This window comes from Pyrgilauda ruficollis, unplaced genomic scaffold, assembly GCF_017590135.1.
Source record: "Pyrgilauda ruficollis isolate IOZ18807 unplaced genomic scaffold, ASM1759013v1 scaffold61, whole genome shotgun sequence".
NCBI classification, from domain to species: Eukaryota; Metazoa; Chordata; class Aves; order Passeriformes; family Passeridae; genus Pyrgilauda; species Pyrgilauda ruficollis.
The window spans coordinates 3,825,067-3,850,249 of NW_024527822.1; the positions used below are offsets into that span (position 1 = coordinate 3,825,067).

The 25,183-nt window shown below is 41.3% G+C and overlaps 1 protein-coding gene across 2 annotated transcripts in view; it reads right to left on the minus strand.

The window, feature by feature from the left end:
- Nucleotides 1-25,183, minus strand: part of GRM3 (glutamate metabotropic receptor 3) — a 44,566-nt gene that overhangs the window by 15,051 nt on the left and 4,332 nt on the right. For both annotated transcript variants that reach the window (XM_041483731.1, XM_041483729.1), the window contains exon 2: nucleotides 16,004-16,859. In XM_041483731.1, coding sequence (XP_041339665.1) covers nucleotides 16,004-16,859 — 856 coding nt within the window. The remainder of the gene's footprint in view (nucleotides 1-16,003; nucleotides 16,860-25,183) is intronic.

Sequence of the window (25,183 nt, forward strand, 5' to 3'; positions counted from 1 at the left end):
AGATTTATTTTATCTTTGGGCAAAACCTTTATTTGAAGAGGCAGCTTGAGAAATATATTTAAATACTTCTAATTCTGCACAATGCCTCGGTTGAGTGAAAAACACTCCGGGATTTTTTAACAAGGAATGAATAGATGAGGAAAACAAAGCAGTTTTCATCCTAATTAGGCACTGGAAATCTTTTAAGAGGCTGAGCAGCCTAGGGAAAGATGTGTGTCATCTTAACTGGCTTGGAATCAGGCTGGGTTTTGTTTGTCAGCAACATCTTTGGGCCAGGAAGGATATTTTGCACAGTCTCTCATGTGTCTGGCACAGATTTGAGTGTGTAGATGTTGTCCTGTAAAAAATATCCTCAGTAACACTTCCTGGTAGGAATGACAGAGGATACCCCTACATCTAAGAACATTTTTCATGTCCACTGAAACATGCCTCTCTTCTTTGTTTGCAGAGTGCATTCTTTCTAAACAAGGCACAGATCACAGAGGCACAGCTCACTAGCTAGGAGGCAATTCATCAACAGCAAGGCTTGATGAAAGCACTGCATTTTTTCAGCTTGGCAGTTGGGAGATTTCAGTTGGTTCAGAAAGAGGTGTAAAAAGGGCTATTGGGTACACCGAAGGTACCTTCTTCCACAGCTTGTCTGCCCCAAAGACTATGAGGAGATCCTGATTAAATAGAAATGGAAGAGTAAAGAAAGAACAGGCTACAGTTTCTGAAAAGTTCAGTAAAACCTCCTTAGTCTCACTAGGTGGTGCTGCAAAAACTCCAAACTCCTGATTTAAGGCTGAAAAATAAGAAATTTTTTATGTAACAGAAAAATATTTTTCAATCCCCCCCTTACTCTTCCTGTTACATATCCAGGGCAATGCCTTTTAAAAACATTTTAATGGAGAGCCTAGATAATAATATAACAGGATGTTGTGTTTGTCCAACAGGCTCATCTGTGTGTGTGATGCCTTATCTTGAAAAGTATCAGAAAAGACCCTGAGAATGCACATTTCTTTTCATTCTCTTTTATTTTTAGCTCGATATGGCTTGTGGAGGTCAAAATGACTTATTTCTGCTTGGCTGAACATTTAGACCAAGAAACAGAGACCTGATGCACCCACTCCTGTTTCAGCCTCAGCACAGCACAGCTGGTTTCATACATGATTGACAGAAGGCACGTTGAAATTTGGCAATTTAGAAGTTAGTATGGGGAAACATCAGAGTGAAGTGTCACTAGATTGCACCTCTCCACAATTAACAAAATACTAGTTTCCACAGAGACCAGCCCTTTCAACCTCTGCACCATGGTCTCTGGATGTGTATGGGTCATAGGCAGCATTACTTCTTCTCATTTAAGAAATGAATGAGATGAGTGAGACAGATTAGTCCCCTAAAAATATCATTTTCCTCCTGTGTCTACAGATTTTCCATTAGGTTTATGGTTTCTCTCTTAGGCTAGACACTTGCTGTAGGGAGTTTTAAAACTAGTCATAGACCCCCACAACTTTTGTGCTGGTCAGAGACAGAAATGTTTTCCTCAGGCTTTGTTGCAAAGATCTATCAAGGGATAGATGTGGATGAGTTAGTTATCCCAAACTTGTGTCCTACAAAAGAGAATGAGTATTGAGTATTTCTAGGGTTCAGTGTAGAGTGGTGTCTAGAACAGCCCAGCCAAACTGTTCTTTTTCTGTTGACCACCAGGAGCGTGACTATCTGAAATACATCCAGTATTTATGTATCTGAAGTCAAGTGAGATGAATAGCACCAAGGACTGGGACAGAAAGGCTCACAGCTGGAGCAGCAAGTGGCTGCAGCATGTCCAAGCTCTCTGCAGGGTACCTGAGAGCAGGTGTCCCACAAGCTGCCTGCCCAGGCTGCTCTGGGGGCTGTCAGAGAGAACAGCCCGGGAACATTTGCAAAATAAGATAAGAAGGGTCTGAAAAGCTAGAAGAATTCCTTCAGCTTGTCATTATCCTCATTATCCTCAGCTTGGCTAAGCACAGAACTCCCAGGCTACCTTTCCTGTGAATTGCTTGCCTCAAGCTCAATGTTGTGCATTTCCAGGTATGTGTTGTCCTCTTGCTTGTGTAGCTCTTGGCCATAGGTGTGGTCTTTAGGATGTGGGGAGAATGAAATAGATGCTAAGTTACAAACCTTCATTAAGAAAACTATGAAATTGCCCTTACTCCTTTTAAGGAAATTTAAAGAAAAAAAAAGAATTTCATCTTTCTTAAAGCATTTGGATTTCAAGACATGGAAGGTAAAACCATGTCAAAGTTCTGCACTTGCTGTATTTCTCCTTAAAAATACAATAAATCTCCCCTGAAATTAAGAATATTTCTTGCAATTTTTTTGGTTAAGGTTGTGTTAGTTTAACTTTAAATAAAATAAATATGTATGGAAAATCATCCAAGGTGTATTTCTTTTTTTTTTAAATAAGTTTGCTAAGTTGATAATTAATATGAACAATTCCTGAGATTCCAACATAGAAATGCCTTTCAGATGATACCATTCTTTTAATTTAAGTTTATCCACTTAAAGAAATGGTTGTCACAAGAGGCAAAATGCATGCAATGTAATTGAAACCAGCAATCAACTTGCAATTACAAAGGAAATTAAACCATGACTTCAAACTGCCTAACTCCCCCCTCAGGCCAACTCCCTGTTCTCTACACAGAAGCAGCAAGGGGAACCCACTCCCATTATGAAGAATTATGGCCACAGTTCAGGGTGACAGCACATCAGCTCAGGAGCTGGAACTGTGAGTTCTGGGCTGGCCTTTGGTAGCTTCTGAAATGTTTTGATGCAGGGAAAATTTGAGTTGCCTGGTGAGTTCTCTATCAGTTGCTGAACATTAATGTTGCTCTCAGAGAACATGATCAATTTTTTGGTTGTGACTTTCTGCCATTTCAGGGGTTATGGGTGTCCTGTGTCCAATCTGAACATTTGGCTGAGGGACATTCCCATGTATCCTCAGAGCTGGGAACTGGTGCCGCATCTTTTACCCCAAGTACATCCAAGGTGCAGCTGGAAGATATAGAAGCTGTGTTTTGATTTTGCTAAAATTTACTTTTGGACTAAATCTGGGACATGGTTATATCACAGGGGCAGGAACCTTTCTCTTTTTGGAGGCACTGTTCCATGGTGTGCTAATTCCACCCCCAGACTGCATACGTAGCTGTCTAAGGAAGTGTTAAATACCTAATAATATTTTTGCCTTTCTTTATCAGCCTGAAGGAAATATGAATAGATTTAGTTATTAAGATATTAAAGGAAGTTGGTTAAAACATTCTCTCCTCTGTGGGGACTTAAGGATTAGAGAAGTGTTTCCAGACACAGCTCTGAATAATTCAGTTAGATAGTTTGCCCTTAGAGATCAGAAGCAAACGAACCATGAAATAGACCCTCTGGCTGTTATTTCCTAATTGACTTGATATGAAGACACTCCCAGATCAGGTGGACTGACACAAATTTAATTACTTATACTGCAATGCTATTATTTAGTAGTAGTAATATTGTAGCTGTGACAGTCCAAGATGCAAGAAATTTCAAGTGTCTAAGAAAGGCAGTATTTCTTATTAGTTTCACAGATGGAAGAAGTGCACAAGCTTTCAGGCCCAAGGTCACTCCATTAGGTCACCAGCACCACTGCTCAATAAATTTGACCTCCATTCATTTAGAAGGAACAACTCTGCTCAGAGTTTAGTATATCAGGTTTTTATTTCCTGCTGGAAACACAATTTCCCTTTGCAAACAGCCTCATTACTATCCATTTGCAGAGTAATTGCTGAAAGCTTTTTGTTCACTTCTTTAGAACTATAGAGTTCAGAAACAGAAGGTCTGATCGAGATGCAAGACAAGATATGACAAAGAGATCTTATGCCAAAAGCTTCTTTTTTTTTCCAGATATGTGGGCAGTCTAATAAAGGTATTGCCTCTTCTTACAAATCTTATGACTCTATGCTATTATTTTTGTTAAGCAGCTACTGAAAACTCTCAGCAATCACCCTACAAATTGCTAATAATGAGGTAATTTGCAAAATGAAATTGTATTTGCAGTAGGAAAATAAAACCCTAAGTAGTGAATTCTAAGGAGTGCATGTATTTGAAATAATTGAAGCTCAAATTTATTGAACATTTTGTGGAAAAAAAGGAGCTGTAGAATGCCTCAGAGGTGGAATAAAGACACAATACCACAGTGAAACACAGGAATCTTTAGGCTCGGACATATTATGGAGCTCAGTTGTAGCATTTGGCACATCTGACATATGCTGGTGAAGGACAAAGAATTGGAGTACGGCTGGAAAGATGAATGTTTCATACATCACATGGTGTAAGATTCTGGAGTGGATCTAGGAATATAAGACATAAATGAAAAGTGACCTATATTTCATGAACAGAAGTTTAATTAGAGTGTCTATTTTGGGAGTTCAGTTTTCTTACATATCTGCTATGGAGAGTGTAAGGAAAGTGGCACCTCCAAAGGTGGGCTCTGGCTAATGTGAGATACCATCAGGGAGGTGTGTAACTTCCTCCATCAATAGTTCTCCAGTTGTACTACAAAAGTGTGTCAAAGAATACTTTATTTCTCCACCAATGGAGAAACAAATGTTTTCAGTAAGGCCCACCAGACACATTAAGTGTGCTCATCTTCCTTTGTAAAGGTATGAGCCTGGATTTTATTTTTACTCTTTTCCATATAATAAGGCAGTGGCTGGAAATGCACATTTACTGAAATTGCAAGTTAATTCAGTATTCAACAGAGTCCATCTCAGCTGACCAAATGCTGAGTCAGCCAGAGAGGGGAAAGTGGGCTTCTCACAACAGTGGATTTCAGTTAAAAGAGAGTCAGTAAAAGGATAACTCTTGGCTTTTAAGGCTATTCCTGCATATCACACACAAGCTGCCGAGGTAACACGTCATCTCTCCCAACATCTTCAGTGTTCATTTGCATGTGTTATGCTACAACGCACAACCTGCATGTCCTATTAATACTTGCAAATTTTTCTGTTCTCAGGGATAAAAGATAAAGCTGAGAGCACAGAATAATCTTTACTAATGCTTTTCTCCACTGAATCAGTTCAGCAACAGCAATCACTGGACCTCAGGGGAAAATGTAAAATGAAAATGTTGATTTATTTGCCTGTTTTATGGTGGAAGCAGAGACACATTGATAGGATTAGACTGATAAAATGTTTCAGAGATCTAGAAAAGACATTAACAGTACTGCCGCAAACCTTCCTCTGACTTGAGATAATTTCTTCTCCATAGAGCCTTTAAAGATGGGCTTTTTATTCTTTCAGTTACTGGAGCATTAACTAGCCATTAGCTATTTATTCAAATGGATGTGCAAATGTAATAGAGGAAGTTTAACAAACTTTTCCAGCATATTTTCATCAGTTCCCAATACCAGTTTCATAGGTTTTTTTTAGCCACTGTCTGGTAGACACCTATCCTGGTACAGAAGGCCAATCTTTGACACAAAGCTGATCACTCAGAGCAGTGATCAGCTGCTGCAGGGTAATAGAGACATGTCATGGAAAAATTTTAATTTTACAAAAACTACAGGTAAAATTTATTATTTGGGGTACATGGTGTATAGTTATTTGTGTCAAGGGAAGGAACCACAAGAGCACAACCTTTTGCTGTTACAGGCAATGACATAGTTGCTGCTTAGGCTAGAAGAGTCAAGCAAGCCCACCCCATAAATTTCTGTATATGATCAGGCATGTCTTGGTGTTTTGGAGCAAATTTAAGACTTCTTGTAAAAGTTAGAGCCACAGAGAAAGTTCTCCCACAGGAAGAGAGCAGGACAGTTCTGTAGCAGAAGCACAGGAAGATGCTTGAGGATCCAGAGCTGCACTTGAACAGTTACCTACTGATCACTACACAAATTCAGCCTTGGGAAGAAGGGAAGATGGTTTTTAGGGCATAAATAACAGAAAGAAGAGCATGTTTGCAGCATGTGCAAAACATCCTGTGAATGGTGAATAAACAAACACAGTAACAAGAAGGTACAAGGCCAGTAACAGCCTCTCCAAGAAAAAGAACAGGGAATGTCCCTGATTGTGGATGATGGAACTCACCAGTGCTGCTACCTGAACACCAGGAGGTTTTCCCTTCCTTTTGGTGTGTAAAGACCATTGATTCTGGATTTGCTGTTCACTCTTTATAAATGCAGTCTCAACAATCATACGTCAAGTATTATTTCTTATTACAGAATTGGGTTAAGCAAAGTAAAATTTTTAAGAACAGTGGGTGAGTGCTCCTGTGAATGTGCATGTTCATGCCTCTCTGTGTATTTTCCAATCCATACCACAAATGTGGCTAATACTGGCTGACAGAATTATAGTGATATCAGATGTAGCCCTTAGGAATCACATTCCACCCTGAAAAATCCATATTCTCTCAGCTGCAGAGTTACATGGGATTTCTGTAGCATGTAAATTCTGCGTGAGGACTCTGTTCAAGCCTGGGCTTCCCTCAGCTTTCTCACACCAGTATTTTCCCTATTTTCTCTGAGCACAGTGCAATCCCCTCCCTGAATAAAACTATGGTGTTTTCTTCACCAAGCCTCATATTTCATCCATAGAACTGATAAATATTTCTTATGTACAAAGGAATAGTTGCCTTAGCTTATTCCATCAAATTGTCTGCAATCTGTGTATAGCATCAAGTAGAAAAATGTACTGCATGAAACCTCCATTGAGTTGAGGAGAAATTGAAGACGCACATTTAAAAAGTGAACATCTCTCAGCCTTCAGAAATGGTCTTGAATTTCTCTTGTAAGAAATGTGCTAGATGTATAAGTGTCACTAGTCTAGAAGACATGGGATGATTCATATATTGCCAAGTAGAAATATGGGCTTGTGCAAGAAAAGCAAAACTAGGAGATGGAATTCAGATGCAAGACTGAGGGGAGGGGCCTTCAGATTGTGAGGTACAATAAACTCTGCTTTCCATCTACTGGGTGTGGATGGTGAACCACCATTCTCATCCCCACAGCTTCTGGCTCTGAGCTGTTCTTCACATGCAGTCAGGAAAGAGTGAGTTTTTGTGTGGAGACCCGGCATCCCAAATTACTGATCTTGGTAAGTTCTTTACAAAGTACATGCCTTAAGTTTAAGGATTTCTATTTGGAAACATGGTCCTTTCTGATTTAGTGCTGAACGCCTTTTTATCCCAACAGTGAGCAGGTGAGCTGTCCATGGATAGAGCAAAAAGCAAAAGAGCAAATCAAAAGATTGCTCCTGCAGCCATGCTACAGCTTGGATTTCATGGACATTTCTGTTAAAAGTTTCTCTGCCTCTGATATCCCCATGCATAAATTGTTCCCCTTGCCTTGAAGAATTTTAATATTCTTTGTCTTCACTTGTTACATGCTCAGTCAAATACACTTTCAAGGCAGGAAGAAGGAAACAAAAGGAAATGACTCACCCAGATAACAGCAATGAAATGTATTTCTACGTTATATTCTATATCTGCTAACTAAATAACCATAAATATTGCAGCGATGCCAAGGCAGATATTCTCTGAGATGCTTTTAGAGGTGTTTAGAAACTTGGCTCTGACAAATGAGGAAATGAAAGTCACACACATTTGTCTGTCAGCTCCATCCAGTTTGCAGTTGATGGGAGTTGTGTAGAAGGTCAGCTTGTGAAAAGCATGCATATGTAAAAGGAGTTTCTGCTCCATGAAGATGTAGAGATGGTTGCTTTTTGGAAAAATGGGAAGAATTTTGGGAAAAATATGTTAGTGGAAAATGTAAACAATGGCTGTTTTCAGTTTGGATTGAGTTTCTTTGTCCCTTTTTATAGAGAAACAGCCCTGTATCACTGAGTGGTGGGGATTTTTTGCACTAGGAATCAGAAATGGAAAAGACAAACTTGAATGGAAGAGTTCAGGCTTTGCACAAAACTGAAACAGATTCACACATTCATCTGGGCTGCAGTTTACAAGTGAAAATACAGCAGTTGGCTTGGGACAAGTTTGTCTGCAAACCTGCTATGTGGAATTGATGTAGGGTTCAGGCCATGATCCATGTCTGGATAGCAGCACCAGGCTGGGCTGAGTGTCTGTGTCTCACTAATGCAGCTCTCCTGGTCTTGTCCCTGTTTCCATTTAACCACTGTTAACCTGGAAATATTTTTGTACTGTGCTCTACTGGGTGAAGAAAATATCTTTCAGGGATGTTGTGAAATTAAGGTTATTTAAAGGAGAGAAGATACTTTTCTATAGAGTATGCTTTCATTTCTGCCCTTGTAGTATAATTATTAGCTGCCAGCAAGGATATGGGTTTTGTAAAAATATAATATTAAGTTATCTTTGGGATTAGACATCTGGATTTGTGACTTTCTGTAGTTTTCTTCATCATCTTTTTGGAAAGATGAATTTTCTTGGAGACTCACTGGAAGGACAGGGCACACTTAGATTACTCAAAAGAGTAAAATGGAATCACTGTTGTTCTCATCCTTGACACTTCTGCGGTCATGTTCTGAGCACAGCCTTTGTCTCTGTCAGCCCCAGTTGCAGTATCTCAGCATGCAAGTGAGGCTAACTGACATTAGGTGTGGAAGTGACAAAGTGCTCTTCTATGGCAAGGGGTAGAGAAGAATCTGGTCTTTCCACGGGCTTTTCAAAGCCAAATTAGATGCTAAAATGTAAGGGATAGGAATCCTGAACCAAAGTCTGACATCTTCTCCTTCAAGGTCACAGGAAAATGCAGACCTGACATCTCTTTACTGATGTGTAAACATTTATCCTAGGTAAATCTGCATGAAAAATAAGAATATAATTCCATGGTATGTCCTGGGTTGCTTTTCTACTGTAAAACCCAGTAGGACTGGGAAAGGGAATGTGCATTGTTGGGGGATGAAAAGGTTGTATGAGATTTCCTGCTCCTCTGAAGACTTGTACTGACCCTTGGTGTTAGGGATTCACATATCATTTGCCAGCAGAACAAAAGATAAAATAATAACCATTATAAAACAAGCAGCAGGCAAACACAGGAGTCTGTGATTTAGAGAAATTAGGTTACCAAGCCTTCTGTCTCTCAAATATGTGATCTGAAATAAAATCATTGCTGTTTGCCAGTCATGTGTTTCTCCACAAACACAGGGTGTCTAATCTCATCCTCATTTACACACTCCCATGGATGCTGTGAAATCTAGAGATTTATGGCTGCCTAAAGGCTACATTATTAATAGGAGATAAGCAGCTGACTATAAATTACATACAAGGCATAGACTATATAATTTTATGTTCAGTATTTCATAGCTCAGCTGAAGTGGTGGGTTGTTTAAATATTCAAGTAGAGGAAACCGAGATGGAGATCCAGTTGCAATTTTAGGGATGCCAAAGTACTTTCACCTAAATATGCCACTGTAACAAGTTTGGGGCTGTTGCTGGCCTGTGGTTTCTGCAGGCTTTCCAGGAATGACACCCAGCTGGGTAAAGGCCAAAGGCAACACACTTCCAGAGACTTCCTGAGGACTATGAAGAAAAGCTGTTGCTGCTCTGCATCCTGCTAATGCTGCATTTCCCATCCTTCTGTCCACGGGAGCTCAGTGCCCACGTCAGGCAGAGAGCAGTGGCAGCCAGCAGTGGTGGCAGCAGGCAGTGGTGACAGTGGTGGCACCAGGAAAAAGTACCTTGTCCCTGAGTTAGAGGGGGAACAATGGCCTAGCACACTTTGGGCTCAGCTGCTGGAGCTTATCTCAAGGGGTAAAAACACAATTCAACCTCTGCTCCTGCTCACTCAGGCTAATTACTGTGACTTAGTGACAAAGGAGAGCATGAAACAGCAGCTTTTTGTGGTGGTCTCTGGCTTGATAGCAGACACCATTAACAGGTAGGTCACTGACCTGCCATCATGGTGAGAGAAGTTTTAATAAATTTTATTTGGAACATGTGTCCTAGAGATGACAACACCTGTGCCCCTCTGCCAGCCCAGGTATCCAGTTCACAGAGTGCAGTGAGTGGCACACAACTCATCAGAGTGCAGCTAGTTGCTTGCCATCATGACACCTCAAACCTAAACTAGGTGTTGAAAAGGTTCTGTAATATTTTATTTTCAACCACTTTACATCTATAAAGACCTGAGCAAATTCGTCTGATTGCACAGCTGCCTTACCTTTCAGCAGGAAGTTAGCCTAGAGACCACCCAATCTGCTCTCTTCTTTAACTTTATGATTTTATATATTATGAATCTGTAGTATACACCATTAAAATCTATATAAATGTGTGCATTTATATAAGTATCGAAATATATTAGTATATAAGTATAGAATTATATTAGTATATACACATACTAAAATTTTCAGAAGGACTAAGTAGAGATTGGTTTGTTTACTCTTGAAGGGTAAATTTACCCCAAGTAAAGGAACAGCAGATCCCATGATGCCTCTAAAGAGAAGAGAAAGGAGAAAGTAGATGGGGCCATCAGGATTACCAGGCCATCAAAATCTCACTGCAGCTCTCTGTGTATTTACACCAATGTAACTCCAATACACAGAGAATATGGAAAAAAACTGTGCAGGTTCTACTGTTCCTCTGCTCTGGAACAGCAGGTCTCAAGTGTGCTTTCAGAGACTGTCCCTTAGCTGCTTGCAAGGTTTTAAACACTATGACACATTTGTGGTCACAGGAAAAGGCAGTTATTTTTTCCTATAAATCCTAGACATCTTTTTTCATGTATATCTTTAATTAGTATCTTGGGGAATTCACTCATTTTCCTTGCTTTTATTAGCTACAAATCCATCATGTATTACACTTTTACAACTTTTATGATTAACAAGGTAGTGGATGCCTTCTGCCCATGTGAGCTTTGCTTTCATCTGAAAGAGTGCTCTGGTTTATTCTACAAATAGGCATCACGAGGAAAGCCACGAGGCATGAGCCTCACTGCTGACTGAGTGCTGAAGGCAAGGGGGATCTGACCTGGTGAGAAGGAACTCCTTGGATGAGGTGGTGGAGCAGCAGGGCCATCTGCTGCAGAGCCTGGGCTTTGAGCTGTGGCTCTAGCCTTCACAGGTACTCCCTGCTGTGAACTCATAGCCAGCCTTTGAAGTTTCTGCAGCTGTAATCTGCTTGTGATAGCAAATGCAGCATTCCTTTGGTCTCTTCTCCATGGAGCCTGGCTGAGCACTGAGTTCTGAAGTGCACTTCTGACAGGAAATATTTATGGCTAAATCCCAGAGCAGGGACCATGCAATGCTGCTGTGCTCAGAAGTAAGGTGACATCTGCTTGTTGCAGACCATGACTTAAGCTCTTTCTTACTTGGATGGAACAGATACGATGGAAATGGCCTGTGAAATTGTGTTCCCACAACAGAAGTCACCAGTGTTCCAGAATAAATGAGAAGGTGAATTTGTGCTTCTGCTTCGTATTATTTCAGTGTTGACTGGGGCAGAGTGAGGAGGAAGAGAAGGGAAAAAATGAACCACATAGAAATGTGAGACCAGGTAAGAATAGAAGTTTTGTCATAAAGTCCAGTGGAGGAAAGGGGACAAATCAGACATGATTTACAACCCTTTTCTCATTTGGAGTAGTCATTCTGGTTAGCCAGGGGAGAGGACTTGCCCAGGATAAGCTGTTTTTGATGACACAGGTTTTGCTGTAGAAGAGATAGATTTCTGAACACAAGACAAAAAGGTCCATGACAGTGATTCTAGTAACTCAGGAGGGAGAAAAGGATAGGACAAGACACTGAGTACTTTATATATGCATTGCCTAAATTTTTAATGATCTTTTTTCCGAGTCTAGTACTTTAACCAAATTTCTCCAGCCATTAGCTGTGCAGGTTCAGAAAACTGCATAGGACATGTGGACACGCGTACCTGCCAAAATCCAACCCCCCTCTGCCCAGATGCTCCCCCACTAGACTGAGGGCAGGGGTAGTCCTGTTACAGCATCAGCCCTGTTAACTGGCGTGGGAAAAGCTGGAGCCCAGCCCTACACTCCTGGTTTATCCTGCACAGCCAGATAAGGAACACTGGAACTAATGCTGGTCTTCCATTATCATGGCTACCCTTCCTCACCCTTCCCTTCCAGTCCAATGTCCTGGAGGAGAAGCTACAACAGGCAGCAACATGTAGGGCACAGCTGCGCAGGACCCTGCCACTTTTTTATCCCAAATGATGGACACCCCTCTCACACTGTCCTGGCCCTTGTCAAACGTGAGGCTTGCAGCAGTGCTGTGGGCAGTGACCACACTGCCTTTCTGTGTTGTGCTGGTGGCTTAAACGAGCTAAATTAGTCAGCAAGGCTGTTTGCTGCACTGTCCCCTCCACCCTTGTGAGGGATCAAGGCTTCTGGATGAGTGGGCTCATCCCTGGATTCACAGCCCTCCCAGGAGCCCCTCTGTATGCTGCCCTTCACCAGGCAATGGCTGGGTATGGTGAGAAGTTGAGTTTACTCTGTGCTCTCTGCCATGGAGACCTTTACTTTTGTTCAGCACTTCTTTGTTGTTCTGGTAATAGAAGTTAACAGCCTCTTGACTGGCATCTCTTTATCAGCAGAAAACCATCACGATTTAGAACATCAAGTGCTGCACTTGTGCCCTCAGGAGGAAATGTAGAGGATGGGAAGATCAAGAAGATGAACCAGCCTATATCTCTTTGAAAGGCCAAACAAACACTGAAATTGAGCGAGAGCATTTATCTAGGGGCTGGACTTTGCATTCTCACATCCTGCTGCTGGAAGCTGGAATTAGGCACAGGTATTTCTTTTTTCCTTTACTAGAAAGATTCAGAATATCATGATATTTGTCACATGCGTCTTACTGACTTGCAAGAAAATTATGTGCCTGGTGTATCTCACAGACAATAAAGAGTGAAATCTCACTCTGTCTTCATCCCACACTGCAGTTCTGTGGAGTTATTTTGATTTGATGAAAAAGGAGAAATAAGTAGGAACCCAGAGATATTAGTGAAATTACCTGTCACACAGCATGTCAGCAGCAGTGGCAGCACAAGGATGCAGAAATCCTGCCAGTCCCCTGCAACCACCCTGCTGTTAGCTGGTCCCTGAATATTTCCTTGCAAACCACATTATTGCTGTTCCTGGGAGTCTCACTTCAGGCTTTCAGCTAAATGGCAAAGTGAAAATAAACCTTAATCACTCTATACTCCATCTGTAGTCAGTAGCAAGAGATGTAGGGGCAAGTCATACCTCACATGGGCTGGAGCACACTCTGTAAGTGCTGGTCCCCTCCATTAACTGTAATCAAAGACTAATCAAAACTAATTTGAGTGTGAAGGGTAAATGTCTAAAATTGCTCCATCCCACACCAGTCATAGGAACCCACCCATCGTTTACTGAGACTGGTGTGTGTGAAATTCATGTTCCAGCAAACTGGGATGAGACAGAGCCATTTGCTTGGTTCCTTCCACCATTTCTTTGCTTGATTTCTATTCTTGTAGGGCTTATCTATGTGGACCCCTGCCTTTTAGCAGAGCAGGCATTGCTTCAATAGCTGCTTGTGTGTCTGCAAATATGGTTAGCACTGTTCTGTTTCTTGCCTGCTTCCTTGTGGTGGGTCTGGGTGGCTCCCCAGGCTACAGAGGAGAGAACATCCACAGCCTGACTTGGTTGCAGGGCAGCTGCTGGGCTGGTAACTTCCATGTCACCCTCTCTCTGTGCTGGGAAAACATTCTCAGGTTTGGAGATGAGAGCATCATTGATCAAATTTACCATGCAATAAGGTCCTCATACTGCATTAACAATACACACAAAGATTTTCTTCAGCCAGGAAAGAGTAAAGAATAATTCTTGGTCCCATAGAAATCAATGACAAGACTTATATGTATTAAAATCTCACATATATATTAATTCTTCACACCCTTCTGAAAGGAGTAAGGGATGGAAGACTTGCTTAATAAATCACTACAAAAATCACTCACCTGCTTAAAAAATAATTATATTAAAACAAGGATTCACATTGTAATGGAAGAACTAATAACAAAGAAAGGAGATGAGCAAATAATGTTGTAAGCTGGTAAAAATGTATATGGAACAAAGCCATTGGAAAAGAACTTGACAGGTTTCTTAATGTTTTAAATTGGAAATGAAAATTAATGGAAAATAATGCTTTTCAGAGTTTCAAAGATTTCCATGCTGATTTTCAATATAATTAATTTGGTTCAAAAAAGAGTCTTCTGTTTTCAAAACTGAAAAATTACAGGCTTCAATTTTTTTTCAGCTTGAACAGCTTCAATTCCCAGTTCATAAAAAAATAAAAGATATTTCAGTCAAAGTTAAAGCTAATTTTTCTGGCTCTAGATAAATAACAATTTTCTGGAGATTTTGGTAAAAGAAAATCAGGGTTATTTTGACTTTATATCTAGATGTTGAGTGGAAAAATGCTTGGGTGCTTAAAATATCTGCATGTTAGAAAAATTATTAAGAATCCTATATTTGAACAAAAGTTGCTTAGACTTAAGACTGGACTCTATTAATAGTATTTTCATTTAAGCTCATAAAAATACCTGTAGTGTCAGAAAAATCTTCAAAATAATTGAAGTTTAAAAGATTGAAGTGCCTACTCATTTAGGTAGGCCATTACAGTCATGAAGTATTTCTCTGGCAGGGAAAGAAGCACACCACTGCCTTCCCTCCTGATCAGCATGCCAGGAATCAGCTCCCATGAAGTGCTGTCCTCCTAAAACCAATTGATTTCAACAATTTAAAGACATTCAAGTATCTCTGAGGGTAAGTGCAGGCAAGCCAGAAAAGAGCTTCTATGTTGTAAGTGCTGTGAGGAGGAGAAGAAGAAAGGATTATTCTTAATTTCTAGAGGTCTAAACCTGAAAAGTTTGCTTCATTCTGCCTTGAGTACTTGGCTACAGCAGCTGCACCCCACTGGGAGTTAGAGAAGCACCAGGGATGTGGTTGGTAGTATCTAGAAGTAATCTGAGTCAAGCGCTGAGAACATCTCTAAAGGAGGGGAAAGTTCATGCTCCAGTTTGACAGTTTTATGTAGTTTTCAGTGTTATTAGCATTGTACAATTACTGAAGATCTCTTGGGACTGAGCATGCTGCATCCTACATGTTTATCCTTCAATTCCTCTTTGAGCTAGCTCTCACTCAGAGCACAGCATGATAGTTCCTTAGTATCAACTCAAGCATTTGAGGTCATCAGTTTTGTAATACACAGAAATTCAAGTTCGACCTTGATGCTTCAGAAGAAACTCACACATGAAGAAACAAAAAGACAGGGTGTTCTACACTTTACTTATTTCCTCTGTAGATCTATTTAGCTTTGCTGAGGTGAAATATTGTAATGACATAGTATTAAAAAAGCTAAACTCAGCCTTATGTGGTGGCAAAACCACAGAGGTGCCATGTGCTGTGCAGCCAGTCCCCATGAAGTTTGCTCATATCATTCCAGATTGACCACAGACCTGCATTTTCTGCACGTTTAATGTAGTTTTTTATACTTTGCCATTAAGCCTGTGGTTTTGTAACAGGTAATGGCACTACCCCATATATTTAAATAGTTTATATACATCTGCTTCTATGACAGGAATTATTACCTTACTATTGCAAGGACACTAGCCGTGGTCCAGCAATTATATAAATTTGTAGCAAAGTGAGGGAGAGAAGGCCAAGTCTTGGCATGGGATTATCAGGCGGCTGCCTGGTGTAGCAGGTGGTGAAAGGCATTGGCTTTCAGACATGCCCAACCTGGCTGTGAATTAAATGGGTGTTGGTGTGTGGAATTTTAGAGGATAAAGTGCAACATTGCCAAGACCAGCTGTTGCCACCTTCACCTCTTCCTTCTGCTGGAAGAAGGAGGAGCATCACCCTGGCTTTTTTAGGGTTCTCATTAAGCTCTTCTTTCTTTTCCTTTCTGCCTTCTTATGACTGGAGTGACCTTGCCTGTGTACCACCCTGGTCTGAACTGTGTAAATAGCTGCTACCAGGAATTTGGCTGGCTGTTACCATGACTGATGAACATTTCCTTAATTGCAGTGCTTAATTTCATTCTGTAGGTACCGAAAGAGAAGGCATTACCTGTAAAGTTTACTTTCAGGAGATAATCTTTGTACAGCTTCCGGCCATCCAGATGCTTCATGGCATCACAGAGTTTGGTGGTGTTTGGGCAGAGAGTCCTCTGCATTTTATGCAAGGCATGAGCCATTGCATACACAGCATTCACAACAAACATGATCTTGGATTCTTGCTCGTAGTTGGAACTGTTGATGGTGAAGTGCTTTTCACAAGCCTTTCGATGCGGTTTCCGGTTCTGCAGGTTGCACTGGAATTTTTGCTCCCAGAAGTCCTTGAACCAGGGGTTGCGCCTGTTGTTGTAAGGGCTGAGACTTTGGAAGTACTTGTCAAACTCTTTAACCGGATGGGAAGCCAACTCCAAGGTTATGGCCCCTGACGCAATGTGCTCGTTGCCCTTGACGATGCTCTCCTGCGCTCCCCACCCGTCGCTGGCAATCCAGGTGAAGGACACGTTGAAGCGGTTGGCAGCTGCGATGAGCTCCCGGGAGTCGTCGCCTCGCATGAAGAGCACCACCACTCTGGCATTGGGCTTCTGCAGCAGCTCCCTGATCACGCCGTCGTAAGACTTCCTGATGTTGGACCGTCCCACTTTCTCGGAGGTGGCGATGCAGATGTTGCGCAGGCGAGCTTCCTGCTCAAAGGCCTCGATCCCCGTCTCCCCGTAGTCTCCTTCGGAAGCCACCGTGGACACGTAAGTCCAGTTGAAAAACCGCAAGATTTCAGCCATGGCTTTCGCTTGGTAGAAGTCCGGGGGCACCGTCCGTGCGAAATAATCGTAGCGGGATTTGTCGCTCAGCTTGGCGCTGGTGGAGGCGTAGCTTATCTGGGGGATCTGGAAGAGTCTGAGCAAATTTGCCACCTAGAGAAGAAGTGGGGTGCACAGATTATTAAAGAGGGGTATTTACAAAATGGAACAGAAACATTTAGGGAAAGGCACTGACAGTGTTTTATAATGAGAGATGTTATGACTATCACAGATTGAGGGTGTTGATAGAGGATGTTGACAACAAACTCCAGGGAAAGCATTGCACTGAGCATATGCACAAAACCTGTTCTGATGCCCAGTTAATTCCCTGGGTCCTGCTGGGACTGTAATGGACCTTTGTTTTCATGAAACTCAGCCTGTTTAAACAACAGATAATTAGACACAAATGGACAATATTTTTCAGTTTCAGTGTGTGTTCCTTACTAAGGTCTGGGGATTTGCATGCCTTTGCTGTTCATAGTGGGATTCCTCTTCTCCAAGATTCATTGTATTTGATGACCAAATTCACTAATAAGACAGAAATTTCCATTTTGTGCAAATATCACAAATATACAGGCCTTTTGCAGAACTTTTTAATCTCAGTTACTCAAGGTGAGTCCCCACCTCTCCTATTTTTTACTCATTTAAACATTTTTCTGAGATGTTCTGGCTGCAGACCAGCTGAGATGGCACATTTGTTGCATGTTAGTACTCTTCAAGTGTTTCACAATGTCACAGAACCACAGAATCACAGAATCATTGAATGGTCCTAATTGGAAGTTACCCTCAAGGATTATTGTAACCAGCATTTAAGTGAATGGCCCATATGGGGACCAAAGCCATGACTTTGGAATTATAAGCACCATGCTCTACCCAACTGAGCTAATGTCATGTAATGTAATGACCTACAACCCTTGATCACATCTGAAAAGAAATGAAGAAAGGTTATGGCATTTTTTTCCTATTATAGTTTCTTAAATGACAAAGAGAAGATTGGTGACTGGAAGTTCTGCCTAGTAAATAAAATTTGAAGCTAATCTTAGAGTGCAGACTGACGAAACCATTTGAAAAGTAACAGCGTGCGTGAGACTTCTGCAGTAGTGTACTTGAGATTCCCAAGAGAAACTTATTAAAAATTGCCCAATGTTTAATTTTTTTTTAATCTTCCCCAGATGTTTCTTTGACCACAGATTGTCTGTGAGAATTCAAAGGCAAAGGACTGTTTTGAAAAAAATGTTGTAGAAGAGGCAAATTTTGAAGGCTCAGACCTCAGTAGCAAATTAGAGTCTGGTAAAAAAAACCCAAAAAAATCAAAGAACAAACAGAAGAATTTTATTGCTTTTCTGCAACCTGTATGACTTAGGATTTTATAGATTTAGATTCTGTCTTTTCTGTAATGCAGACACTGAACTAGTGCCCTTGTAAACTGGTGTAATCTCATCTGAACCAGAATCTGCTGTGAGCCATATATGTACAGGGACTTTCACAACCTCTGGGCCACATGGAACTGAGGACTTCAGGAGGTTCCTATCCTCCTGTCCTTCTGGAACACCAGGAAAGACCAAGTGTCCTGGCATCTCAGCTGTAGATGTTGAATTGAAGTTTGCCTCCACAAAAAAACCCCAAAACATTGGTAGTGTTTTTTTTTTTTTTTTTTTAGTTTAAACCAAAATAAAACCTTTCCTACAGTGCTTGGAAGGAGTATCCTGAGGTTTAGCTGACACTGCAGTTTTGCCCGTGGGTACAGGCACAAGGCTGGGAAGCGCTGCAGCTGAACGAGTTCCTGTCCCTCAGAAAGCGGCTGTTGTGTTCTTAACCTCCCTGCTGGATGGTAACAGTCATTAAACCGCCTTATACTGCAAGTGTGGGATTTAATTTGCATCTGGTGATGGAAATGAACAGCTTTAAAGCAACAGGATGGGCAGAGAGGCTTGTTCTGTCACCAAGGTACAATGGGTGCTTTGAGCGTTGTTAAGTCCCTGTGGCTTTGTAACTTTGATTACATGCCCACATATCCACATGGTTTGGTTCACATGTCCTCTCTCAAGAGCACTCCGATTTGGTAATAAGAATGTACTCCATGTAGCTATTCTGGAACATTTCCTGCAGAACTGTGTGGGCTGGAATTGCTATTCTTGTCTCAGTTTATTCTAGCAGGAATTATTTTATTTGTGCTAAACCATAATGAAGATATGCACACATATTGCTCTGCATTTCCCCCCTCAAATTGCCTAAAAAAGAAGCCCATTTTCACCAGCTCAAGTAATGCTGGTCAGTGAGTGGACAAGCCTTCAGCTCACAGAAAGGTGCTCCTAACAAATATAGCAGCTCTATAGTTAGTTTGGTTTATTTTGCTTTTTTTTTTTTTTTTTTTTTTTTTTTTTTTCTGTTTGTTTGTGCCTTTTTAAAATTTAAAAAAAAATATTTTCCTTTAGTCCAAGCAGCAAAAGCATCCATAGAATTACTCCCCCGGTTTACATGGGGGCCCTCAGCCTTGGAGGACACTGTCTTCCAGGGTCCCTGAAAACGCCTGTAATTCTCATTCCTGTGCTCTGGGAGAAGAAAGTTCTCATGTGTTTACAGATGTTTGCTGTAAAGCTCTTCATTACAAAGCTGTCCAGATGGTAGATTTTTAATGGTCTAAAAATTAAAAGAAATACAAGGAAGTCTGATTAATCATAAAGGATAGTGATCCAATAATCCCTGAGAACTATTACTGCTCAGGGAGTTCAGTGAAGTTGTATCTGTTATTAATTCAGAACAGGACACTCTTCTTGAAATTCTCAAGTGGGGATTTTCTGGAATATTGTAAGGTTGTGATATTAGGGACGAATTTTTAAAAAAAGCTCGAGTCTCAGGCACTTAGCTGATACAATTGATTTCAGAACAGTCCCTTTTCCCAGCCATTTTCATGCTGATCTGAGCATTTGATATTGAAAATATTATCCTGGTTAAGAGACTATCAGCATCAAGTAGCAGGTTCTGCAGAGGAGCTGATATCTATGTCTGCTCAGGGTAGAGGACAGTGGGATGTAAACCAGAGTTATGTGCACTGAGATTGAATCACCTGGGGCACACCTCCAGTGTAGCTCCATGCTGCCTTGGCATGTGTGGAACAGCTTCAAAATTGCAGCGCAGCTCCAGCTTTAGCTCAGTGAAATAATTTATTCTGGCAAAGCTCCAGGGAGCAATTTAATCAAGCCGTGGTGCATGCAATTAGTGCCTGAAATCCATATGTTGGCACTTAAGCAGCAGTAGTAGCCAGGTTTTTTTTTGCTGTCAAAACTGGTGGGTTTTGCAGATACCTTTGAAGATAAGTCTGGATGTTCTGCCTCTGCAAACCAAACCAGCCACTTTGCAGAGCTTGCTGTGAATAAAGCATGTCAATGGAGTCTGCATTCAGAGAGATGGGAAACCTTTATTTGCTTATTAGTGCAGCCACTCTCCTGTAGTCAGGTGCCCACTCCCCAGCAAACCTGGCTCTCACTCAGCTGCGGGGATGGTGATTTGGTGGGGGATTTGTTGCCCAGCATGAGCATGGCAGTAAGTCCAGTGTCAGCCACAGGGACATACTGGCACCACAAAATCCTACAAATGGAGTGGCTGTGGCATTGCCAGGGGGGACCAGTGTCCCTCTCCCTCTCCACATCTGTCACTTCTGCTTCTCTGAGCTGCAGGGACAGGATAATTGCTTGGTGGATATTGCCAGTCTTGCTTAAAACACTGAAAATGGCTTCATAACAACCACCTGCAAGGAGCCATGAATTAGATACAGCTATCAAACACATGAACCTGGCTTCTGGGAGTGTTTGTGGCCATTCAAGAACCCTGCTGGTAAATGGGGACAGATAGGTTACACCTCTGTGTCTCAGTAACCTTGATCTATCTTATGATCTATTGAATCTTATAGAATGTTTTCTTAATCTTCATAAGATTTTTATTTTTGCTGGCAGTAGAATTTATTCTAATGTTTTTGTTAAAAACTTCGCTTTTTAATGGTCCTGAGATTATTATGTGGATTTTTTTGAATGTGTATAGGACTGGAAAACACAGGAAACATTTTGGAGAAAAGAAGAAAAGATAAATCTCAGAAGTGCTGGAACAGGTAGACTGTCTTTACCATAACTCACAAGTGTGTATTGCACTTTTGTTGGACAGAGGAGGCCCCTTGTTAGATGACAGTGCTCTCTGCCCTTCTGAAATTTAACCATGAGAGAGTCTCATGGCACTTAACATGGCTTAATGAATCTAATTTCACAGAGCTCCTTTGAGACAGGGAAGAGCTACTCTGAACAGACAATAAATTAGGCTGTGGAGCAGAATAACATTAAGGTAAAGGAGTTTTTTCTCTACTGAGAAACTGGGCAAATTTCTGTCTCTCTGAGCTGCAATCTGTCCTAATGGTAACTCTTTTGCTGCCTTTTGTCTCCTGAGAAAGTCTTTATATTTCTGGGAATAAGTTGCAAGTCCAGATTCCCACAGCAAGACCATGGCAAAGCCATGTCCCAAGGTTTTTCCTAATTTCAATGCTGTAACACAGGGCCTGAGCTCTTGCTTTGAAAAAACATGGACTGCAGCTTGTGTATGTTTTATCCAGTTCCTAAATGATGGTAATTTACCTTGTTGGCTTTTTGTTTTTATTTGGGCAGCTGGAAGTCAAACTGCATCTAAAGCATTCATACCAATATATCATACAGAGGTTTTTTTCCTGATTTAAATTTTTCTTGTTTCTTAAACCCAAAAATATACCAAAAGTTTGGCAGAAAGAGTTGTTTTAGAAAGGCAGGAAAGAAACACTGGTTCTGAATGGGCTGGGTTGTGGGTGTGTGGGAGGTGGCAGACATAAACCTAAGGTAAAGACCAAATGAGGTACCTCTCTAGCCAACAGTCTCCACTGGCCTGTGCAGTCTCCCCTGGGTTTCAACTGGAATGTACATTTTTTCTCAGGTTAAAATCTCCCCTTTTTCCATTTATAAGTATTTTTTTCTATCCTCTGGTCCTGCATCATGTTGATAAAGACATTTACTTTGTGTTCCTGAGAACAAACCTGTACATACTGAAAAGCTGATATTAGTTTCCCACCAAACCTTCTCCAGGCTAAACACGTGCAGTTCCCTCAATTTCTTCCTGTAGGGTTTGTGCTCCAGATTCTCCTCCCTGTTATTATATTTGTATTTATTGAATCTTCTTTTTACCAAGGGGCCCAAAGTTAGAGGTAATACTCTAGATGTGGTCCAATGAGAATAGAATAAAGAGAAATATTTATTCCCATCTGTGTACTGGCTATGTTCTGCAGATACAGCCCAGCAGGCTGTGAGCTGCCAGACTGTACAGTGGCAATAAATATGAGCAATACTGAAAAGCTGGGCTTCACCATAATATTCCCTGTTCTCTTGGGATTTAGTAGGCTTCTACCTGGGGACAGTGTGACCCAGAGTGACTCAGTCTGGACACTTCTGGCATACTCACATAATTTGGGAGTATTTGGGAGGAGGAGAGTTCAGTGATGCAAATGCAGCTGCTCACCTTGGACCCAAGAAAAAATTTACTCCAAGCTAATTTGTTTTCAAAGAGAAATTAAGACCTTAAGGATCCTCACTGCTTTCAGAATGGAAAAATCTTTATCAGCCTGGAACACCATCTCTCCCTGGCCCATTTTTAAACGAAGGGTGCCATCTCTGGGATATCATAATAAGCACTAATGAAGGCAGTGACTGCACAGGGGCTGTGTCATGACCTGCAGCAAAAAGCACCAATTTGGCTTCAGCAGAACTCCAAGGACTGACCCAGAAGGTCACTGGGAATGCCAATATCCCAGTTCTTTAAATCATTAAAGGTCAGTTGTAAGGAACTCAACCAGATGCAGTGAGGTTATTTAGGAGTCCCAGCCTGGCTTGTTCTCCTGTGGAATTTTCTGGTGCATTGCAGGACTGAAGCAGTGATTTCCATCAAATTTCTCACTCTTTGGTATTAAGAAGCCTGTTTCCTACTTTGTAGGCAATGTTCATTAACAAAATTGCTTCCAAAAGGTAACTCAGGAAAAGATAATTCACTATCAAACAAATAAAAAATGTCTGGTGTTTTTTGTTAGCAGGAAGAGGGGTGAAGGAAACATTATTTTTTGCCTTGCTCTTCTCCTGAAAATTTAGGCAATGAAGCTGGGAAAAATATAGCTAAATGTTTGCAGTGGACTCAGTAGCTGCCACACAGAGAGAAGCAGTGTTTGAACTGTGGAATAACTTCATCTGCAAAATGAACATCAGAAATAAGGAATACTGTCAGAATAACAGCTAGGATTTCTGCACAGGACCTTGGAATTTCTTTTCATATTTGTGTCTGTCCTGTGCAGTAAAAAGTAAACCATGGAGGGCACGCAGATAAATGTTGTGCTTTGAAGGAATTGTTTGGAAATAATTTTTTTTCTTTTTTTCCTGCAGGGGATGGCACAGTGAGCTGTCACATATGCACTCTGACTCCATACAGCATTACTGCAGTGAAGTATGCTGAGCACCAAACCTGCACCCTGAAAAGCGACCTGTGTGGGAGACCTTGCTTTGCATGAGAGTGCAACTCTTCTCTGAGACCCAATAAACCTGCCTGTGACTCAAGTCCCATTTACACATGACCAGAAAAGGTACTAAAACTGGGGTTGTTGGCTCTGAAGGAACATGGAATTGTTTCTGGAGTTCAAGGAGCTATCAGTGATAAATACGGTAATTTGAGACTCGTTAACTGATGAGTAAATTCTAGTCAGAAAGGGTAGAATGAATATAGGTGATGTCTAGGTGACCCTAGCTAGTTCTTATTTTTGGCCACTTTGGATGACTTGGCCACTACAGACTTGGATGTCTTATAGTGATATATTTTCCCACTTGGAAGAGTTTATTGCTCTCTGCAACTCCCTGAAAGGAGATTGCAGCCAGGTGAGGGTTGGTCTCTTCTCCCATGTAACAAGTGATAGGACAAAAGGAAAGGGTCTCAAGTTGGGCAAGGGGAGGTTTAAATTAGATACTATGAAAAATTTATTCACTGAATTGGTAGTCAGGCTTTGGAACAGGCTGCCCAGAGATGTGATGGATTCACCAGCTCTGGAAGTATTCACAAAACATGTAGATGTGGCACTTGGGAACATGGTTTAATGGTGGACATGGCAGTGCTGGGTTAAAGGTCCCACTCAATGATCTTAGAGGTCTTTTCCAACCTCAACAATTCTATGACTTGTATGATAGAGCTCCTTCCTCCTTACCTATGATCTCAGTGGTTACTTATCTATCCCTGTAAAGTCTTACAACTTTCTCTTAGCAAATGACAAAATGCACACACTTGAGAAATGAAAATTATAGCCCAAAATCAAATCAAAATGACTACAAAGTAATTGTAAAGGGTCTGACTGAGAGGTGGTGGAAAGAGGGGGAGAACAGAGATAAAAGAGGAGAGAACTTAAAGGAGACACATGGAAGCTGGCAAGTGCATGTGTAGCTTAAATGCTGGTGGTAGGTGGTCCATCTCACAGAATGGATTTTTTAATCAGGATCTGCTTTACTTTCACAAGCACAAAATCACCAGAGGCTGTCAGTGCACAGCACAAATGGTGTCTGTGGCCTGGCAAACCTCTGCAACCTCCTGCACATGTCTCCTGCCCATATCCCTGTGGGATCAATGCACAGTGGGACAGAGCTCCATGTGCTATGTTTTGTTTATTTTCTGTTCATTTGAGGATTTTACAGTATTTTCAGTGGTGATGGAAGTCCGAAGCTATTGTTAAGACTCTCGTTGAAAGATGGTTTATTCTTGGAGGAAGGAAATGAAGGTGATTAGCTTTCAGGCTCCATGAGCCCTTGGCAGACTTTTGTGGCTAAGGAGAAATGACAGCCAGGAAAAGATTGCCAGTAAATGAGTACATATTTTGAATTTCATGCCAGATGGTCACTCACTTAGGAGTGGCTTTAGCTTTTGTGATAGCAGTAATGCACCGTTAAACCTGCTGCAGTGGTTTTGTTACAGTTTACTTGAGGCACAGCAAGGAACTGAAGAGAAGACAGCAGGGTACTGGTTTCTGTTCTGGCGTTTTTTCTGGATGAGGACCTAAATTGGAAATAACTTTTATGGTCATGATCTGGAGGTCTTGCGGGTTGACAGCCAGGTGGCAGCCAGTCGACAATCTTTACATCCATGTGAATACGGTATACTTAGAAATTAAAAATCCAGCCCACGTAAAGGAAAGTTTTAATTTTTCTAAGAGCTGACTGAAGGGAATGGACTCTAGTCTTCATTTTCAGAAGAAGAATCCAGTTTTCAGAAACAGGGAAGAACAAATCCAGCATTTGAATAAAGGTATTCCTGCTTCCAATGCACATTCCTGGAAAGAGCTGACCTAAGTATCTTAAACGTGGAATTGGTATTGGCTATGTAGGTGCTCCTCTGCAAATGAATGCTGC